At 41.2% G+C, this 20,003-nt stretch overlaps 2 protein-coding genes across 2 annotated transcripts in view; both read right to left on the reverse strand.

The window, feature by feature from the left end:
- Window positions 1-4,785: 4,785 nt before the first annotated feature.
- LOC143740587 (apolipoprotein L6-like) overlaps window positions 4,786-20,003 on the reverse strand; it is a 37,350-nt gene continuing 22,132 nt past the window's right edge. The window contains exons 4-9 of the mRNA XM_077232554.1: window positions 18,480-18,539; window positions 15,547-15,606; window positions 12,094-12,165; window positions 7,988-8,021; window positions 7,339-7,369; window positions 4,786-6,783 (exon numbers count right to left, since the gene is read on the reverse strand). Of these exons, the coding sequence (XP_077088669.1) occupies window positions 6,075-6,783; window positions 7,339-7,369; window positions 7,988-8,021; window positions 12,094-12,165; window positions 15,547-15,606; window positions 18,480-18,539 (966 nt within the window). The 3' untranslated portion in view covers window positions 4,786-6,074. The remainder of the gene's footprint in view (window positions 6,784-7,338; window positions 7,370-7,987; window positions 8,022-12,093; window positions 12,166-15,546; window positions 15,607-18,479; window positions 18,540-20,003) is intronic.
- LOC143740588 (apolipoprotein L3-like) overlaps window positions 5,874-20,003 on the reverse strand; it is a 130,680-nt gene continuing 116,550 nt past the window's right edge. Inside the window, exon 9 of the transcript XR_013204843.1 lies at window positions 5,874-6,041. The gene's annotated coding sequence lies outside the window, so the exon portion shown is untranslated. The remainder of the gene's footprint in view (window positions 6,042-20,003) is intronic.

Raw genomic sequence — 20,003 nt, forward strand, 5'->3', positions numbered from 1 at the left:
TGGGTGGTTGCTAGGGTGTTCTGGGTGGTTGCTAGGCAGTTGATAGGGTATTTTGGATGGTTGCTAGGGCGTTGCTAGGTGGTTGCTAGGGTGTTCTGCGTGGTTGCTATGGTGTTGCTAGGGTATTCTGGGTGGTTGCTAGGCAGTTGCTAGGGTGTTCAGGGTGGTTGCTATGGTGTTGCTAGGCAGTTGCTAGGGTATTTTGGGTGGTTGCTATAATGTTACTAGGTGGTTGGTAGTTGTCACAGATGGTTACTATTGGAGTTCTTAGCATTTTCTTGGCATGATTTAGCACTTACCTAATTGCTATTAGCAAGTAGCTATTCACAGCTAGCATGTGTAGCATGTTGGAAGTCCTGTTTGCTAGCATGAGTCAAAAGAACCAACCCCCATCTCTATACAATGTTCTGATGCAGAGATATATGTCTTGCAAAATGGTTGCTAGGGTACTCTGTTTGGTTGCTAGGGAGTGGGTTGGCAGCTGCCAATCATGAAACTCCAAAGACTGATTGTCAGTGTGAATGATATAAACCAACTCCCATGCCTCGGTGACATTTAGAATGGATGATATCCATCTTTGAATTTTGGTTGCTAAGGTGCTTGACAGTGGTTGCTAGGGAGGGGCTAGGAAGAGTTGACATGATTCATGGTTGGCTGTTTGCTGCCGGGAGTCAAACTTGTGTTAACCCCATCTCTATATGATGTTCTGATGCAGAGATATAGGTCTTTCAAAATGGTTGCTAGGGTACTCTGTTTGGTTGCTAGGGAGTGGCTTGGCAGCTGCCAGTCATTAAACTCAAAAGGCTGATTGTCAATGTGAATGATATAAACCAAGTCCCATGCCTCTGTGACATTCAGAATGGAAGATATCCCTCTATGGATTTTTGGTTGCTAAGGTCAGGGGCGTGGTAGCGGGGGGAAAAAGGGTACCGAGTACCCAGGGCCCGAGGCAGGGGGGGGGGGGGGCCCTTAGAAGACGCCGAGCTTAAGTCAAAAGTCCGTCTAACCCACCCCCGTTGGAGAAGTCGCCGCGCTCAAATCAAAAGTCCTTCTCCGTCTCTCTCTCATCGGCCCCCCAGGGGTGCAACTTTTACCCCATTGTGAGGTATGTTCTTACAGAGCCTGTCAGCCTCTTCAAATGTGGCAAATCACACGTTTCTGTGAAATCTGATTTCTGAGCTATGACTCGTCAAAGTTTGTTGCAATGTTAAGTCTATGGGACTTTTTGGGGCGCTTTTTTACCCCTGGGGCAATTACCGTACCCCCGATCTCTTAAGCCTGTTTTATGCTTCTGCGTCGAATCGACGCCGTACCCCCGCAGACCCTTCTGCGTCGCCGCGAACCCCTCCGCCGTAGCTCGACGTGCACCTTCAAAAAATTGTAACTACGCGTCAAGGCGACGCAGACCACAAGGGCTGTGATTGCTCAGATGCACCGCGATGCAACTCAACCTGACGCAGAACCATAAAACGGCCACGACGCCGTAGGAGTGACGGCGTAGCTACGCCGTGGAGTTGACGCAGAAGCATAATGAGGCCTTTAGAAAAGATGTAGCACACCTCTCCTCAATAAGCCGCACGATTTGACGCCTCTCTCAGGGGTCTGTGATGTCAGCATGTATTTTTTATAACATAGTAACAGATAGTTACTATAGAGTTATAGAGTTCTTAAAATCTTTATTAACAAGTGCCTATGGCCTACGGTTGCTAGGGTGTTGTAATTGGTTGCTAGGGTGAGGCTATGAAGATTTTAGACCATTACTTATTGGCTGCTTGATAATATAAATCCTCTGAGGGAGAGAGAGAGGGAGAGAAATGCAGGGGTGTCAGGCCCTTTGTGTCTGTGTGTGTGAAAAAGTCGGTTGGAATTGTTCAGCGGAATTCTGAACATTCCGCAATGTTAAGTCAATGGGATTTTTTGGCCGCTTTTTCGTCCGCTGTGCGAACATCGTACACCCGATCGCTTAGAAAAGTCATAGCACACCTCTCCTCAATGAGCCGCATGATTTGACGCCTCACTCAGGGGTCTGTGACAATCGGTGCAGGAGGAGTTACGCGCCAAACTTTGTCCAGAATAATAAAAAGAAGAAGAATAATAAGTATGGAGAAGAACACAAGTGATGCCTTGCCTTTGGCAAGGACCACTAATTATATTACACTATCACTAAAAATAATCCTTTATGTATATTTAGGGGAAAAAAATTATGCGAAATATTAACTAAATGACTCCCACTCCACCTATTATTGACTGTCTCTGCCTCCTGATTCAAACATTCAACTTGAATTATCATGAAACCATTAAGTTAATTTTCAAATATTTGTTGTGTTTACTCTATTAAGCTATATAAACAATTGCATAGAATATATATTAGAATATATTTAACACCACACCCATCCGGTCACACCTCATATCTCTTATGACTGCAGTTTATCTCTCATGTCACACCAGCCTGAATCTGTCCTGTTATATACAGAAACATCACACACACACTGTGACCTTTCGCCGCACACAATCTCCTCGTGTCACTCCGCCCGTGTCTGGACGCTGAATGATTTCTGAGCCTGTCAAAATCTAGCAAACAAATAGTACCTAAATATTTACATTCTCATGGGATGTAGATCATGAACCGAACGATGAGCTCAGAGAGGAAACAGTAAGGAATCGGGGTTAAATTATGATAAATGCAAATAAAGAACTGATTTTAAAAGTGATTATATACACTCACGTAAAGGATTATTAGGAACACCATACTAATACTGTGTTTGTTTGACCCCCTTTCGCCTTCAGAACTGCCTTAATTCTCCACTGTAAAAAATAAAACCGCAATTTTTACTGTAAAAAACCGGCAGCTGTGGTTGCCAGAACTTTACCGTCAAAAATACGGTAGCAACATTATTGGTTTTACAGACTTAACTTAAAATTTACTGTAATAAACCGTATTTTATTATCTGATATAATGTTAATTTACGGACCTATTGAATAATTAATTTCTGTTTTGTACCATTGTAATACACTGACAACCAACAATCATCACAGCAGTGATGAGAGTCACATGATAAATCATAGCTCGTCACAAGCACCTCTTCCACAAGAAAGTTAATACTACTATAAAGAAGCTGCACTGTGTCATTCGCACAACAACATCATGGTAACTTAATTTAACAACATTAAATGTAACAAAACCCTAATGTACATAACTGATTAGAAAAAAACTAAGAAACTATGAAGAAACATAAGTATTTCAACAAAAATACTTCAAATGTGAATTGTCACGCAGGGAATTGTGGGAATGTATATTTACGGTTTTTCACTGTAAATTATACAATGAGTTTTCTTTTTCACTTTCAAAAACTGTGAATTTAACGGTATTTTACAGTAAAATTACATTAAATGCACCATTAGATCTATCACAGTTATTTACCGTATATAGTAAGGAAACTTTCTGTTAACGGTCTTTTACCGTTAAAATCACGATCATTTTTTACAGTGTACGTGACATTGATTCAACAAGGTGCTGAAAGCATTCTTTAGAAATGCTGGCCCATATTGATAGGAAAGCATCTTGCAGTTGATGGAGATTTGTGGGATGCACATCCAGGGCACGAAGCTCCCGTTCCACCACATCCCAAAGATGCTCTATTGGGTTGAGATCTGGTGATTGTGGGGGCCATTTTAGTACAGTGAACTCATTGTCATGTTTAAGAAACCAATTTGAAATGATTCGAGCTTTGTGACATGGTGCATTATCCTGCTGGAAGTAGCCATCAGAGGATGGGTACATGGTGGGTATATAGGGATGGACATGGTCAGAAACAATGCTCAGGTAGGCCATGGCATTTAAACGATGTCCAATTGGCACTAAGGGGCCTAAAGTGTGCCAAGAAAACATCCCTCACACCATTACACCACCACCACCAGCCTGCACAGTGGTAATAAGGCGTGATGGATCCATGTTCTCATTCTGTTTACAGCAAATTCTGACTCTACCATTGAATGTCTCAACAGAAATCGAGACTCATCAGACCAGGCAACATTTTTCCAGTCTTCAACTGTCCAATTTTGGCGAGCTCTTGCAAATTATAGCCTCTTTTTCCTATTTGTAGTGGAAATGAGTGGTACCCGGTGGGGTCTTCTGCTGTTGTAGCGCATCCGCCTCAAGGTTGTGCGTGTTGTGGCTTCACAAATGCTTTGCTGCATACCTCGGTTGTAACGAGTGGTTATTTCAGTCAAAGTTGCTCTTCTATGAGCTTGAATCAGTCGGCCCATTCTCCTCTGACCTCTAGCATCAACAAGGCATTTTCGCCCACAGGACTGACACATACTGCATGTTTTTCCCTTTTCACACCATTCTTTGTAAACCCTAGAAATGGTTGTGCGTGAAAATCCCAGTAACTGAGCAGATTGTGGAATACTCAGACCGGCCCGTCTGGCACCAACAACCATGCCACGCTCAAAATTGCCTAAATCACATTTCTTTCCCATTCTGAAATTCAGTTTGGAGTTCAGGAGATTGTCTTGACCAGGACCACACCCCTAAATGCATTGAAGCAACTGCCATGAGATTGGTTGATTAGATAATTGCATTAATGAGAAATTGAACAGGAGTTCCTAATAATCCTTTAGGTGAGTGTATATATATATATATATATAGCTATAGCCAAGAGAATTTGTCAAAGAGGTAATTCCTACTTTAAAAGATTATTCCTGCTCGTATGCTCAGATGATTCATTATGGATTGGAGAAAGAATCGCATTTAAAAACACATGAAATTTAATCAAACAGCAATTCAATTTCAGGAACAAGTTTTTATTAATATTTGACACTTTTGCAAACATACATCATAGAATAGGGGTGAGAGAGGCACAACCTAACACAGAGCTAGATGTAACACACTTGTTTTAATACTTTTGAACTATACTGTATAGCTGTGTGGTTTTTTTTTAAAAAATATTAAACAATTTCATTATTTTTTTATGAAAAACGTATGAATTGTATTTTGAGAAAACATTTTTGTTTGTCTTGTATATTTTTGGATTAGATTAGATAACATTTTAAGCTGTCATATGGTCATGTTACAGTGTACCCCATGGGGCATGTTGTCACATTTCACTAACATTCTTTAATAATTGTACTGGACGTGTGAAATTAATGCGGGAAGAAATAAATACTCTGAACCCTACGTCTACAAACTATAGTTTGTGCAAATGTTTAAAATGTTATCTGAGCTAATAAAAAAAAAATATACAAGACAAAAATACAAGGCATTTTTTTATAATTAAAAATAAACCAATTTTAAGAAAGCCAAAAAGTGTTAGTTAGTGCCCCGCTCTCCCCAACAAGTCTACATGAGATGCAGAGTTATAAGAAAGTGCATGAGACCCTCTAGCCACAGAAGCAACAATTTGTTCACCATTATACAATATTGTAACACCAAACCAGTCCGGGCCGCATATCAATTAGACTGTTGAACATTAGTGATGTCTACCTATTCTTATGTGTATAGTGTGTATAAATATTTTGTGTAATTGTTCATTGTATCAGATTTTGGTGAAATGCTGGCTATGGAGTCCATTACAATTCTTGAAGTTTATTTTTTTCATATTGCTCTGTTGTTTCTGTTGTTATGGTTCGTTTTATTATTGTTTGGGTTTGTTGAGGATTGTGTGTTAATTGTGTTAAACCCTGAAGGAAATGAATAGTTGAAATAAAGTCGTTATTTTTGTTTGGTTTTGCGCACAAAAAGTATTCTCGTCGTTTGATAAACTTAAGATTGAGCCACTGTAGTCACTTGGACTATTTTAACGATGTCTTTAATAACTTTTCGGGGAACAAGTGTCAATCCCTTAGAAGCCTATGGAGGAGTGATCCAGCTCTCAGATTTAATCACAAATATCTTAATTCGTGTTCCGAAGATGAACGAAGGTCTTACGGGGTTGAACAACATGAGAGAGAGTAATTACTGACAGAATTTACATTTTTGGGTGAATTATCCCTTTAACCCAAGACAAATTTCCCCATGTCGGATAATACATTTTTTTTATCTTTGCCTACAAATTTCCCTTTCTCATTTAATTTCATATCCCTTCTTTCTGCAGTTTATCTCTCATGTCCAACAGCTCCGTCAACCCGGCCTGAATCTGTCCTGCCACCTCACAGATCTGCTGTGCGAATTTGCTCTTTGACTCTTTCTTTAACTTTTGGGAATTTTTATCAGTGAAGAACAAATCCATGCCGAGTGCGAAGCCCTGAATCGCACCTGAGGATTTGTTTATCACACTGAGAGCCCCCGACGTCCCGCCTGCGATCTCGACTAGCCTCACGATCTGTGCAGATTTCACCCTCACACCTTTCAGTTTCTCCATCTCTGAGTTGATATCATTCAAGTAAACTTCAATATTGGTCGTCTCACTTTGGTACTCTTTCAAGATCGATTCCAACTTTTTCCGGACCTGATTAGTTTTGACTTTATTGGTGATGGCGGCCGATGCGCCAGTGACCCCCCCAGCGGTCGCGGCCGCGACCCCGAGCGCGGTGACCGCTAGAGACGCGCCCATAGTCGCGGGAGCTAGCAGGATTCCCGCCACAGCTGCCACTCCGCCAACCGCTCCGGTCGTACCTCCGGTGATCCGGGCGATTCTCGTCCCTTTCCGCGTTTTATCCAGGCTTGCAGCCACGGCCTCAAGCTCAGAGATTTGCCTTTGCAGAGAGTTTGCACAAAATGGCAGTTGAGAAACAAAGCGCTTAAGAGTATTTTTAAAACGTTCCTCTCGGTCCATGTTGACCCTGCAAAGATAAAAGTGCATAAATGAAGCAGGCTCTTGTGCTACCGGTTTTACCGTAATTAGGGATGCACCGATATAAAAATTTTGGCCGATACCGATAACCGATAATTCTTTATATTTGAAAGCCGATAACCGATATATTGGCCGATAAATCTAAATACACATTTTTATATCATTTTTAAGAGCCTGATTACAAAAACAAAGTCTCACCATTAAAACCATGTCTTTAGCACACAATAGTGATGTTCTCATTATAATTTTATGTAGCCGATATGATTTTGCGCTGCGCATGTTGCACTTTTTTGTATTTCCCTTTTTGAAGTGATTACAATTATATTTCAGCAAATTCAAAGGCATCATGCCGAACAGTGCGCATCTGTGTCTCAGCTGAAGGAAATAATACATTATTTATCGGGTTGAATATAACGATTACGATTACAGTAAAAATTAACATATATGGGCTACCGATATATCGGATACTGATATGGTGGCCGATATATAGTGCATCCCTAGTTAAAAAATACATATATATAAAGAATCTAATGATTTACTTTACCTAGAGTCTGAATCTGAACTCTCTGGTCGATCTGTAGATCATACATAAAAATAAAAATAAAATTCAGTTTCAGTGTCTCATTGACAGAAAGTGTGTTTAACCACAAAATAATTCAGCTTTAAAATTTATTATTCCAGTATCTGCTGGACATTTAGATAGTAAAATTTTTGAGTTTATTTTATTACAAATTTTATTTATATTGCACTTTTCCAAACAAATCAATGCAGTTCAAAGTGCTTCACATGCAAAAAAGAAATTAATAGATACAATAGATTAAAAAAAATTAGACCCATTAAAATACAGGAATAAGAATAAAGCTTATAAGGATTAGCTAAGGCATAAAATAACTAAAAATGAAGAAAAAGATATTAAATATATATTTTAAAAATGCATCATAAGATATTACAGGAATATGTTTTATATTTTGCAAACAAAATATGTTTTTAATTTATGATTTTTAACTTAAACCCATTAATATTTTCAGCACATCTTACTTTCCCCTGGAAGGTTATCATTGGCTAAATGAAGGCTAAAAGGTAGTTTCATAGTTTTCTATCATAAAGTTCCTATTCAAACAATAGACATTAATATAATTTCAATAAAAGCCTTAAAATGTTGCATGAAGTGTTTTGTGTAGTTTGTCTCTTACTGAAACCGTTCCCCTCCAATGAGCTTTTGCTGTCCTGATGGAAAGAGAGCAAAGTTTCAGACACACTTCAAAAAATCTGAATTTCTTAACATGATTCAATAGAAAATATCAAATCAAGTGTTGTTTATTATAATAGAAAGCTTTACTAACACACTTTACAGCAAGCTTGAGATGCTAAACCCATAGATTGCTGATTAAGACAGTCAGTATTGTGTGTGTTTGTGCTTATTAGTGGATTATATTATTCTCTACATTCTTGAGCTGAACTTCATACGTCGACTTTAAAATCACCAAAACACATCAATCATAAGAAGTGACACTTGATCTGATGAATGACAATCAGACAAACACTTTATAATGTATATTTTTATGTCCTTTTATTGAGGAAGACTCATGAAAGTAAATGTGTCACGGTGCATCAATCCGGGTGTTTGTTCTGAGTTTCTGTTGGTGTGTTTTTTAGACGTGGGTTTGTGGGTGTGTTCACCTGTTTGTTGTTAGCTCCAGCTGACACTTATCAGCCTTCAGCTGCAGCTTATCATTAGACTTGTTAGCTGTCTATATATCCCTGGAGTTGTCTGTGCTTAGTGTCGGTTCGTCACTCTTGTTTGTGTCTCTCACACAGTTCTGTGTCCTAGTCTCCGTGCGGAGTTTTTGTCGGTGTTGCCTACACATCAGCCGTTTGGGAGATCGCCTGTATCTATTCACCTGCCTTTGAGCTAGCCTTCTCTGGAGATTCCCCGTTGGACTCCTTCCAGGTCGCCCGCCTGTTAATCGTGGCGTTTTGAGTATCTCCACGTCAGTCCTGCCGAGCCTGCCGAGCCTGAGCTTCACGTCAGTCCTGCCGATCCTGCGCTACACGTCATGCCCGCCGAAAGGGCGTTCTCCACCGTGGCCGCCCGAAGGGTCCTCTCCTCCATGGGCATCCGAAGGGTCCTCTCCGCCATGGGCATCCGAAGGGTCCTCTCCGCCATGGCCACCCGAAGGGTCCTCTCCACCATGGCCAGTCGAAGGGTCCTCTCCTATGCCTACACATCAGCCGTTTGGGAGATCGCCTGTATCTATTCACCTGCCTATGAGCTAGCCTTCTCTGGAGATTCCCCGTCGGACTCCTTCCAGGTCGCCCGCCTGTTAATCGTGGCGTTTTGAGTATCTCCTCTGCTGTGTCTACAATAAACTGTTTTACTTGCATTTGGATCTACGACGACTCATTGTGACAAAATGACCTGCGAGTTCCTGTCCTGAAACCCTCCATGATCCGGCAGAGCTGCCAGACAAGGACATTCCTCTGTGCTTTGATTCTGTCATGTTTTAACACTGTATTTATTTCAAACATCTCAAAGCAGATCCTTTCATTAATGACACAGTCAACTATTTTAGCTACAGGGTTTGTATACTGTAAAACGAAATTCCAGGACTTTCAAGGACATTTCAAGCACTACTTTTTTGGTTTTCAAGGACTTTAATCAGAGATCTCACTTATCAAACAATATCTTTAGTATCTTTCAAATTCTAAAAAAGGTAAATAGACCTAAATAAACCAATAAAAGGTACAAATAAAGTGCAGTGGATGCAATGACTGTGGAAACTTTAACCATTGAAAGGATACTATGACAAAGATATTTTCTTATTCAAACTGATTTTTTCTCCCATGAATATATGATTGACCTGAAGAATGAATCATACTCTTGGATATTTATGAGCAATATTACACTCATAGTCATGTGAAATGGCTCTATATCTGTATCAGACGGGCTGCAGCTTCATTATGTGTGAAAAGATTGCTTTATCGATAAAATTAAACACTAATAATTTCACATATTGTCTTTCAATGAATCAAGCGCTTTTCAGGAATCTTTTCATAAATATGGCTATTTCTGTTACATGTAGTGTTTGTTTTGTTTGCCTGTGTCACCCAGTTTCTACCTGTGTTTCTTTGATTTAATCCATATCACCTGTTGTCTTGTTAATCAGTCATCAGTTCATTTGCCCCAACTGTGTCTCATTTCCCTTGTCTGTTCTGTGTATATAAGCCCGGTGTTTCAGTCTGTTCCTTCTCTGTTGTTGTCGCTACATGAGTAGTTGTTCTGTTCCTGTTCACTGTGAGTCCTGTCCGTGTAATATCTAGTTTGTTTAAATAAACACTGCTGAAGATCCTGCTTCCGTGCCTGCTTCAACCAGCCCGTGACAGAACAACAGACCCAAAAAATGGATTTTGCAGCAGTGGAGATCCTCCTTCTCTTCCAGGAGGATCAGTCCTTCGAGGCCCACAAACAGAGATATTTGGAGTTAGTACCGTATGTTCATTATGATGACACCAGCCTCTGTGTGTTCTTCCAAGGCACGCCTGCCCGGAGATGGGCCTCGGGGGAACTTCGAGGAGTATGTGGAGTGGGTGCTGTGGCATAATGGGTCTTTGCTGTCGCAGTGCCCAACAGTGAACAATGTAGAGTCTCGTCCCGCCGAGACTGCCCTTCCTGAGTCTCGTCCCGCCGAGAATGCCCTGTCTGAGTCTCGTCCCGCCGAGACCGCCCTTCCTGAGTCTATGGGCAATCAAAATTAGTGTCCAGCATGATGGAACCACCGCTCTTGTCAGTGCGGATGGCCGTGAAGATCGCCCTGCCAGAGTCTCGTCCTGCCGAGCCTGAGCTTCACGTCAGTCCTGCCGAGCCTGAGCTTCACGTCAGTCCTGCCGAGCCTGAGCTTCACGTCATACCTGCCGATCCTGCGTTACACATCATGCCCGCCGAAAGGGCGTTCTCCACCGTGGCCACCCGAAGGGTCCTCTCCGCCATGGCCACCCGAAGGGTCATCTCCACCATGGCCCCCCGAAGGGTCCTCTCCACCATGGCCAGTCGAAGGGTCCTCTCCGCCATGGCCACCCATAGGGTCCACTCCGCCATGGCCACTCGAAGGGTCCTCTCCGCCATGGCCACTCGAAGGGTCCTCTCCGCCATGGCCACCCGAAGGGTCCTCTCCACCACGGCCGCTCGAAGGGTCATCTCTGCCATGGTCGCCCGAAGGGTCCTCTCCACCACGGCCCCTTGAAGAGTCATCTCCGCCATGGTCGCCTGAAGGGTCCTCTCCACCACGGCCGCTCGAAGGGTCCTCTCCACCACGGACGCTCGAAGGGTCCTCTCCACCACGGCCGCTCGAAGGGTCCTCTCCACCACGGCCGCACGAAGGGTCATCCCCGCCATGGCCGCCCGAAGGGTCATCTCCGCCATGGCCACCCGAAGGGTCATCTCCGCCATGGCCGCTCGAAGGGTCCTCTCCACCACGGACGCTCGAAGGGTCCTCTCCACCACGGCCGCTCGAAGGGTCCTCTCCACCACGGCCGCACGAAGGGTCATCCCCGCCATGGCCGCCCGAAGGGTCATCTCCGCCATGGCCACCCGAAGGGTCATCTCCGCCATGGCCACCCGAAGGGTCCTCTCCACCACAGCCGCACGAAGGGTCATCTCCGCCATGGCCACCCGAAGGGTCATCTCCGCCATGGCCGCTCGAAGGGTCATCTCCGCCATGGCCACCTGCACAGCCTGCTCCGGCCTAGAGGCTTCCTGCTCCGGATTGGCCACGCCCTTGTCAGCCTTCAGGGCGCCCACCCCTATTGATGTGATACGGCGCGAGAACGCGCCTTGCAGGAGGGGGGGCTTCTGTCACGTGTAGTGTTTGTTTTGTTTGCCTGTGTCACCCAGTTTGTACCTGTGTTTCTTTGATTTAATCCATATAACCTGTTTTCTTTTTGATCAGTCATCAGTTCATTTGCCCATCAGCTGTGTCTCGTTTCTCTTGTCTGTTCTGTGATTATAAGCCCGGTGTTTCAGTCTGTTTCTTGTCTGTTGTTGTCGCTACATGCGTGGCTGTTCTGTTCCTGTTCACTTTGAATCCTGTCCGTGTAATATCTAGTTTGTTTAAATAAACACTGCTGAAATTAAGATCCCGCTTCCGTGCCTGCTTCAACCAGCCTGTGACAATTTCAAGGGTTTTCCAGGACTTACATTTCAAAAAGTCTGTAGCTGTTGCCTAGCTATTTGTTCTGTTATAACTGTAGTGGAATTTAAGTTTTATTTCCATTTTCTACAGAGTTTAGTAGCTTGCATTACCCTGTGTTCATTGTAGTAGTTCTGAGGAGCCGGTGTGTGGCAGTATCCGCCAGACTCATTCATCGCCACCAACTGCAATGAGAATAATGAACATGTTACGGCCCTGTCCCAAACCCTAAGCACTCGCTGTCTTCCTACGAGGCCGCACTTCGATGTTAACGTGCAATTTAAATGCTTAACTCCATTAATGAGAATGGCATATTTAATCTAAACGTGTATAGGTGTAAAACATAGTTTAAATTATTATTTTATTTATTTAAACTGTTATTGTGAAAATGCACTGTACTTATGATTAGGAACCATATTGAGGATTTAATGTGTTTTTCCTTCATCAGTCCCTCATATCACCATCGGTGTCGCCAAAACGTTCAGGTGCACACTCTCCCGTCAAATTTGCCTTGTCCAAATACACACACTTGTCTTCTTGGCCACTTGAGAGCACGTGGACACAACTGGAAGTGTTGTGCAATAGTTTTAACACTTAAATTTACTTAATCTTAACACTTTATCACTTAAATAGAAGTAATCACTTAATTAGAAGCATCACAATTTTAAATTTGTGTGTTCGGTTAGTTACATAACGACTAGTGACATTTAGAAGTTTATTTTAAAATGCAAAGTATTGAAAATATAATAAATAAAACCTCTGTAAACACTTGCATTTTTTGCAAGACTATAAGTGTGTCCCATCGAGTCATCAAAAGTTTTTACACCTACTTGAACATTTGGGTCAAATAAAGGGAAATACGCCATGCAAGTAGACAAGTGGTCAAGAGCAAAGACAGCAAGTGTGGGTATTTGGACAAGGCTTTTGTTGTTTTTATAAATCACAACTCACGAGTGGGAAGTGGCGTACGGCTCTTTCAGGGTCTGCATCGTAGGGCTGCTCGATTATGGAAAAAATCTTAATCACGATTATTTTGGTCAGTATTGAAATCACGATTATGTAACACGATTATTTCACATGACTTTGGGAACGAGTTGCATTTATTAAAAGACACCTTTAAAAAAAAAATCGAAATTTGAATATTTATTGTACTTTTTGAACTATTAAACAGACCTGCAAACTCACAAGTTGTGAAAAAGGTGACATGTTTACAAAGTAATTTGTTGTAGGGGGTCACCAGTGCGTTATTTACCTTTATAAAGGACAATTTATTAAACCTTACTAAATATTTGTTTTGTGTCAAATTCTTACATTTGATCAAATTCAGTTTTAATAAAAAGGGCTGTAATCAATCAAATTAATTTACACTGCAAAATTACAACTGTAAAAATATTATGAGATTAATGTTTAAACAAATAATGAAATAAAAAATAAAATCAATGATACCTTAAACAATAAATCAATAGGTGGCGACAAGTGACGTCTTAATAAATGAATCATTGAGTCATTCATTAAAACGATTTGTTCAAATCTTTCAGTAACATCAAATGAATCATTCAGTAACAAAACACAGCGCTTAGTGTTGCTTTTGTAACTATTTTCGTCTGTGAAATAGAACAAAACCAGTCAATATTGCGTCTAAAATGTAAGTTACTATATATAAACTAGGCTACTTGTTTATTAAACAATAAATTCAATGTACCATTTGCAATCGTTATATTATAGAACAGCTCTTATTGTGTTATGTAACTTAACTATATCATATATTATAAATAAAAAAATATTCAACATTTCTACCTCAGTATGTTTCTTCTGTGAGTTTTTGTGTGAACTGTTAGGCTGATTTGTTTTGATTTCTCCACTAATGTCTCTCTCACAAATAGACAGGCATCCAGCTTCCAGAAACTATCCATTACCAATCTCTGTTTACACTGACTGTATAAGATCAAAATCTCGCGTTTCGATCGGTCGGGCAAGTAAAACTCTCCTACACTTGAAACTTAAAAATCCCCTTTTCCCAGACAAGCAGACAAGTGTTAATGTCGCTCCCTGTGTTCATTCTCGATGTGTTCGTGCAGTAAAGCGGAACCGATGATCAGGTCACGTGCGCTCGCGCTGCCGTTCGCTTGAACTGAGACGCTACAGTGATCGAGCAGAAAGAGATCGCGACAGCTCGAGAGACGTCTATGCTCTCACTCCAGTCTATATTAAATTAGCCAATTATTATTGTGAAGTTTATTGTGCTTGCAAGACCTTATGTAGCCCCGCCCCTTTTCAGCGCTGAGCTCGTTGTCTTTTGTCTTCCGGTCTGTATTTCCCAGCGATTCTGCGTATTTATAAATGAACGGCTCGTTTTAAAATCTTCCCTGTCTACTGACATTTGTTAAGATATCTGCTTTAAACATTACAATCCTCATGATAACTTTTGTAAACTTTAGCTACATTAAGTAAATCCACTTCAAAAGCTAATTACTCATGGACAACAAGAGATATACAGAGCGACCGCAAAAACGGAAGTTCAAAGACAATATTCTAAAGATGGCGGTGCCCTTGTTTCTCTGGCGCACTATGGCCTGAGAGAGTTTATGGCTTCAGAAGGGGCGGATGTGCGCGTGCGCGAGTCATTCAGAACACAAGACAAAATAAGAGTGCTCTTGCAAAACAGAACATGGCAAAATAATCGTATTTTGGAGATCTTTGGGAGCCAAAATCGAAATTTAAATCGAAATTCGATTAATTGCACAGCCCTAACGCAATGGTTATAAATAAGGCTTAGATCCGGGCCACTTCTGGTACATGTGGATTCAACTTGTACCAGATGTAAAGTCAAACTCTCCCGCCAGATTTAAAATGAACCGATAAAATTATGCTGCGTTCATGCCATGTCGTAATTACCGTAATTTTTCAACTAAAACGTAAAACTTTTTATGCGTTTTGGCCGTTCGTTTACACGACAACAGTGTTTTGGGTGCCTGAAAATGCAAAGTTTTGAAAACGGTCTCCATGTAAACAGCAAAAACGTGAATTTGTGAAGACGATGACGTCATGCACATGCGTTTTACATGTTCAGTCTGTAGTGATTCATCGCCATCTAGTGGCCTGGCAGCAGAATACAGCGTTTTTAGTTGTTTTCGCAGATCTGTGTGAATGGGGATTGTTTTGTCAATGGTGTCGTCTGTACGCGGAAAACTCAAAGGAAAAACGCCTCCACTTTAAGCGTATCGTTGTCGTGTATGGTACCCTAAGCTCTCAAAAATTTCAACAAGTTGTAGTTATGAGTTCTACGAGGACATTAACGCTTTTTACGAGAAGTTGGAATATCATAATCATGGTAATATGTTATGCTGTGAAATGACGTTCCCTTTCAAGGGCTCAAAAACGCTGATTGGATTGGTGTCAACCTTTGACAGCTATGTTTACAGGAATCCACTGGTCTGACTGGTTCAGCTGGTCCTGATCAATCATCAGTCTGTCACTGCAGAAAGTCTTTCACTTTAAATACACAATCAAATGCTTGAATTTTCATAAATATCCTGATAATGAATAAAGATTAGAGATTCTCTCACCTTCCAGGGCTCTGGAGCACCTTGACTCCATTGAGGAACTGGTTGAGGAAGAGCAAAAGGCTGTAAAACAGATGAGAAATCATTCAAAACCACTGAAGATCCTGAACTTCAGGCTCTCAGTCAAAGGCACATTGAGCCCGATCAACTAAAGCCCAGATTAGCATGAAAAAACACTGATCAAAGCTTCTAATGGCCAATGTTTCTAGTGTCTGTAGTTCACAAGTGTGTTTCTGTTTGGAGTTTTCTTCACTTTTAGATTTCAATATTAAGTATTGCTTTATCGATAAAATTAAACACTAATAATTTAACATTTAGTGTCTTTTAATGATTCAGGTGCTTTTCAGGAACCTTTTCATAAATATGGCTGTTTTCAAAGGTTTTCTAGGACCAGCCAGTGGGTGGCGCTCTCCACTCTGAAGAGACTCATTCTTCGCCACCAACAGCAATGAGAATAATGAACATGTTTACGGCCCTGTCCCAAACCCTAAGCACTCACTGTCTTCCTACGAGGCCGCACTTTCGTGATGTTTACGTGTACTTTGAATGCTTAACTCAATTAATGAGAATGGTATATTTAATCTAAACATGTATAGGTGTAAACATAGTTTAAATCATTATTTTATTTATTTAAACTGTTATTGTGTACTTATGATTAGGACTCATAATGAGGATTTAAAGTGTTTTTCCTTCATCAGTCCCTCACATCACCATCGGTGTCACCAAAACGTTCGTTACTACACATGATCAGAGTTTGTGCAGGTGCACATTCTCCCGTCAAGTTTGCCTTGTCCAAATACACACACTTGCAGTCTTGCAATACACACTAAACCCACACTATCTCCAATAACTGTATTCTAGGCTAAGCGTATCCCATCATGCATTATGTTTGCGAACTCATTTTATACAGAGAGACATGTCACTTCCTCAATCCAACTATAGGGGCGTCCCGCGTGACGTCACGCCTTTTGGAGCAGCCATTTTGACGGAATAGAAAATGCTATACCGCCGGTAATAATACAGCTCGTCGCGAAATATTTCTATCATGCCCGAGCGATGCTGTGCAATTGGATGCGATCAGATACGTGATCATACAAAAGGAATATCTTTATACCGTATCCCAAAAGAAACAAAACGGAGATACAAGTGGTTTTCGGCAATAAACAGGCAAAACGATGATGGTGGTGTTACTGTTTGGCTTCCAACTCAACACAGCTTTGCACTCTTCATTTTGGATCAGGTAAGTTGTCCCCTCGAAGGCTAATGAATGATTTCTCGGAGTACGGGATCAAATGTTATAAATCCACTGTTGCCATAGAAATCCGCAATGTGTGTGTGCACACTACCATTCAGCATAACATAACAGGGCTCTCAAGTGTCACGCATTGAGCGTGACAGTCACTCATTTCGGTCTTTTGTCACGCTCTCCCGCCACACATTGTATTTCTCACAATGAAAAACTATTTGTAATATATTTAATATGCCACAGCACCCAAACTCTGGCCGCGCCGCTCTCACTGTGGAACCGGCAGGAATCAAGCGCGTCTCCTCTGGTGCTGTTCGTCGAGCTACACAATAGCCAATCAGAAAATAGCACTATTGTATCTGGGTAAGATTTAACACAAAAACCAATGAAAAAAAATTTACACGGTTCTAATGGTGTATGGGTTGACAACATTTTTCTATGTTTTTTTTCTAGCAGTGAAAAAAACCTATCAACATTAGCTAGAAACAGAATTAAAGTAGTAGTAAAGAGTAGAGAAGAGAGCCGTGGAATTGCTCAGTTAGCTTCAGAGTCAGTAACGTTACTGGTAAATGCATTTACCTAACACACTGTAGCCCAATGTCAAAATGTTTTTATGTAATTATATTATTAGTATAATAATATACTAAAAATATATATTACCCACGGCAATGGATCTATTATTAGGGGTGGCCCACCGTCAAAATGGCTGACACGCGGATAGGGGTCACGTGACTGGGAGATCCCTATATAGGGAAAACCCATAACGCCAAAGATGGCGGTTGTATGCACATGTCCCGCCCCTCCCGCTGGAAAGCCAATCGTCTGCTTTTAAGAGTCAAGCCGGGAAACATTTAAGCCTATCATCTGGTTCCACTGACGCATGCGCACAGTTGAGGTTTGCGACAGCAGAAAATACGTTACTGTTTGAAAAGGCGGCAGATTTGATATGCATATGTGTGCGTTGTGTAAATATCAGACATCGCAAGTCTCCCGGAAGTCTCCCGAATGTTGATGGCGGCTCCCTGATGCCCGCAAATTAGTTCAAATCTCCCAGAAACTAGAGCGAGCGAGCGAGAGCACGCACATACTGTGCTTCAAACCGTGTAGCGTGCGCGCGGCAGAGAGGGGGAGAACACCTGCGCGTGCGTAGTAAAAGTATAACCTGTGGGGAAAAAGGTGTTTTAAACCTTATTTTGGGGCAAAGTCATCAAACTTTTTCAGCGATTTTATTCAAATTTTACTGCTGTTTCTATACATGCAGTTTTTATGTCCCGGTAACCAGTGAAAGTGCAGTTCTGACTCTCTGCCCATTCATTTAGACAGGAGCCTGGTCTTGTTAGTCCGAAATAGCGGCCCGGAGGCGTTGCCAAGATGGCGGCCGAGTGGCATGACTTGCCTAAAAGGACTTTGTGCTTAGGCAGCAGCTCCACCCTGTGGGGAAAATGAGTATGTTAACATGTTATAGGAAGTCAACATTGTTGTGCTACCGGGTGCGTGCCAGTTCTGCAATATTTCAATACACGGATCTAACCCACAGTTTGTGTAGCGTCCTTATTCACCAACATGCAACATGGTCCTGATCAATCATCAGTCTGTCACCTCCAGAAAGTCTTTCACTTTAGATACACAATCAAAAGCTTGAACTTTCACAAATATCCTGATAATCAATAAAGATTAGAGATTCTCTCACCTTCCAGGGCTCTGGAGCACCTTGACTCCATTGAGGTGCTGGTTGAGGAAAAGCAAAAGGCTGTAAAACAGATGAGAAATCATTCAAAACCACTGAAGATCCTGAACTTCAGGCTCTCAGTCAAAGACACATTGAGCCCGATCAACTAAAGCCCAGATTAGCATGAAAAAACACTGATCAAAGCTTCTAATGGCCAATGTTTCTAGTGTCTGTAGTTCACAAGTGTGTTTCTGTTTGGAGTTTTCTTCTCTTTTAGATTTCAATATTAAGTATTGCTTTATTGATCAAATTAAACACTATTTAATAGTATAATTTCACATTTATTGTCTTTCAATGATTCAAGTGCTTTTCAGGAACCTTTTCATAAATATGGCTGTTTTCAAAGGTTTTTCAGGACTTACATTTCAAAAAGTCAAATTCAAGTACCTTGTACGAGCCCCTGTAGCTATTGCTTCTGTTATAGCTCTAGTGGAATTTAAGTTTTATTTCCATTTTCTACAGAGTTTAGTAGCTTGCATTACCCCGTGTTCATTGTAGTAGTTCTGAGCAGCCAGTGGGTGGCGCTCTCCGCTCGGAAGAGACTCATTCTTCGCCACCAACAGCAATGAGAATAATGAACATGTTTACGGCCCTGTCCCAAACCCTAAGCACTCACTGTCTTCCTACGAGGCCGCACTTTCGTGATGTTTACGTGTACTTTAAATGCTTAACTCAATTAATGAGAATGGCATATTTAATCTAAACATGTATAGGTGTAAAACATAGTTTAAATCATTATTTTATTTATTTAAACTGTTATTGTGTAATTATGATTAGGACTCATAATGAGGATTTAAAGTGTTTTTCCTTCATCAGTCCCTCACATCACCATCGGTGTCACCAAAACGTTCGTTACTACACATGATCAGAGTTTGTGCAGGTGCACATTCTCCCGTCAAGTTTGCCTTGTCCAAATACACACACTTGCGTCTTGCCCACTTGAGAGCACGTGCACGCAACTGTCCCATTCAAAGCTAAGCGTATCCCATCATGCATTATGTTTGCCAACTCATGTGCCGCAAAATCGCGAGATGTCGAGGAAAACATTCCACTGTAATTTAAAATAATTAGATACATACAATTTGGTAGTAAAAACAAAGTGTTGAACATTTTGTTGGTGCAAAGATGATATGGTATGATGATGCCTTTTTTGTACAACATTTCCAATAGTTTTAACACTTAAATCACTTGATCTTAACACTTTATTAGTTAAATAGAAGATAATTATCAATTTTAAATTTGTGTCTTCTGTTAGTTACATAGCGACTAGTGAACAGACATGTAGAAGTTTATTTTAAATGCAAATATTTATTTTATTTTAAAATGTGTCCATTGGGTAATCAAAAGTTCTATACACACTTGCAGTCTTTACGCCTACTTGAACACTTGAGCTAGCTAGAGAAAATATGTCATGCAAGTAGACAAGTGGTCAAGAGGAAAGACAGCAAGTGTGGGTATTTGGACAAGGCATTTGTTTTTATAAAT

The sequence above is a fragment of the Siphateles boraxobius genome, unplaced genomic scaffold, assembly GCF_051911475.1.
Source record: "Siphateles boraxobius isolate OS27281-9 unplaced genomic scaffold, OSU_SipBor_1 174, whole genome shotgun sequence".
Taxonomy (NCBI): Eukaryota; Metazoa; Chordata; class Actinopteri; order Cypriniformes; family Leuciscidae; genus Siphateles; species Siphateles boraxobius.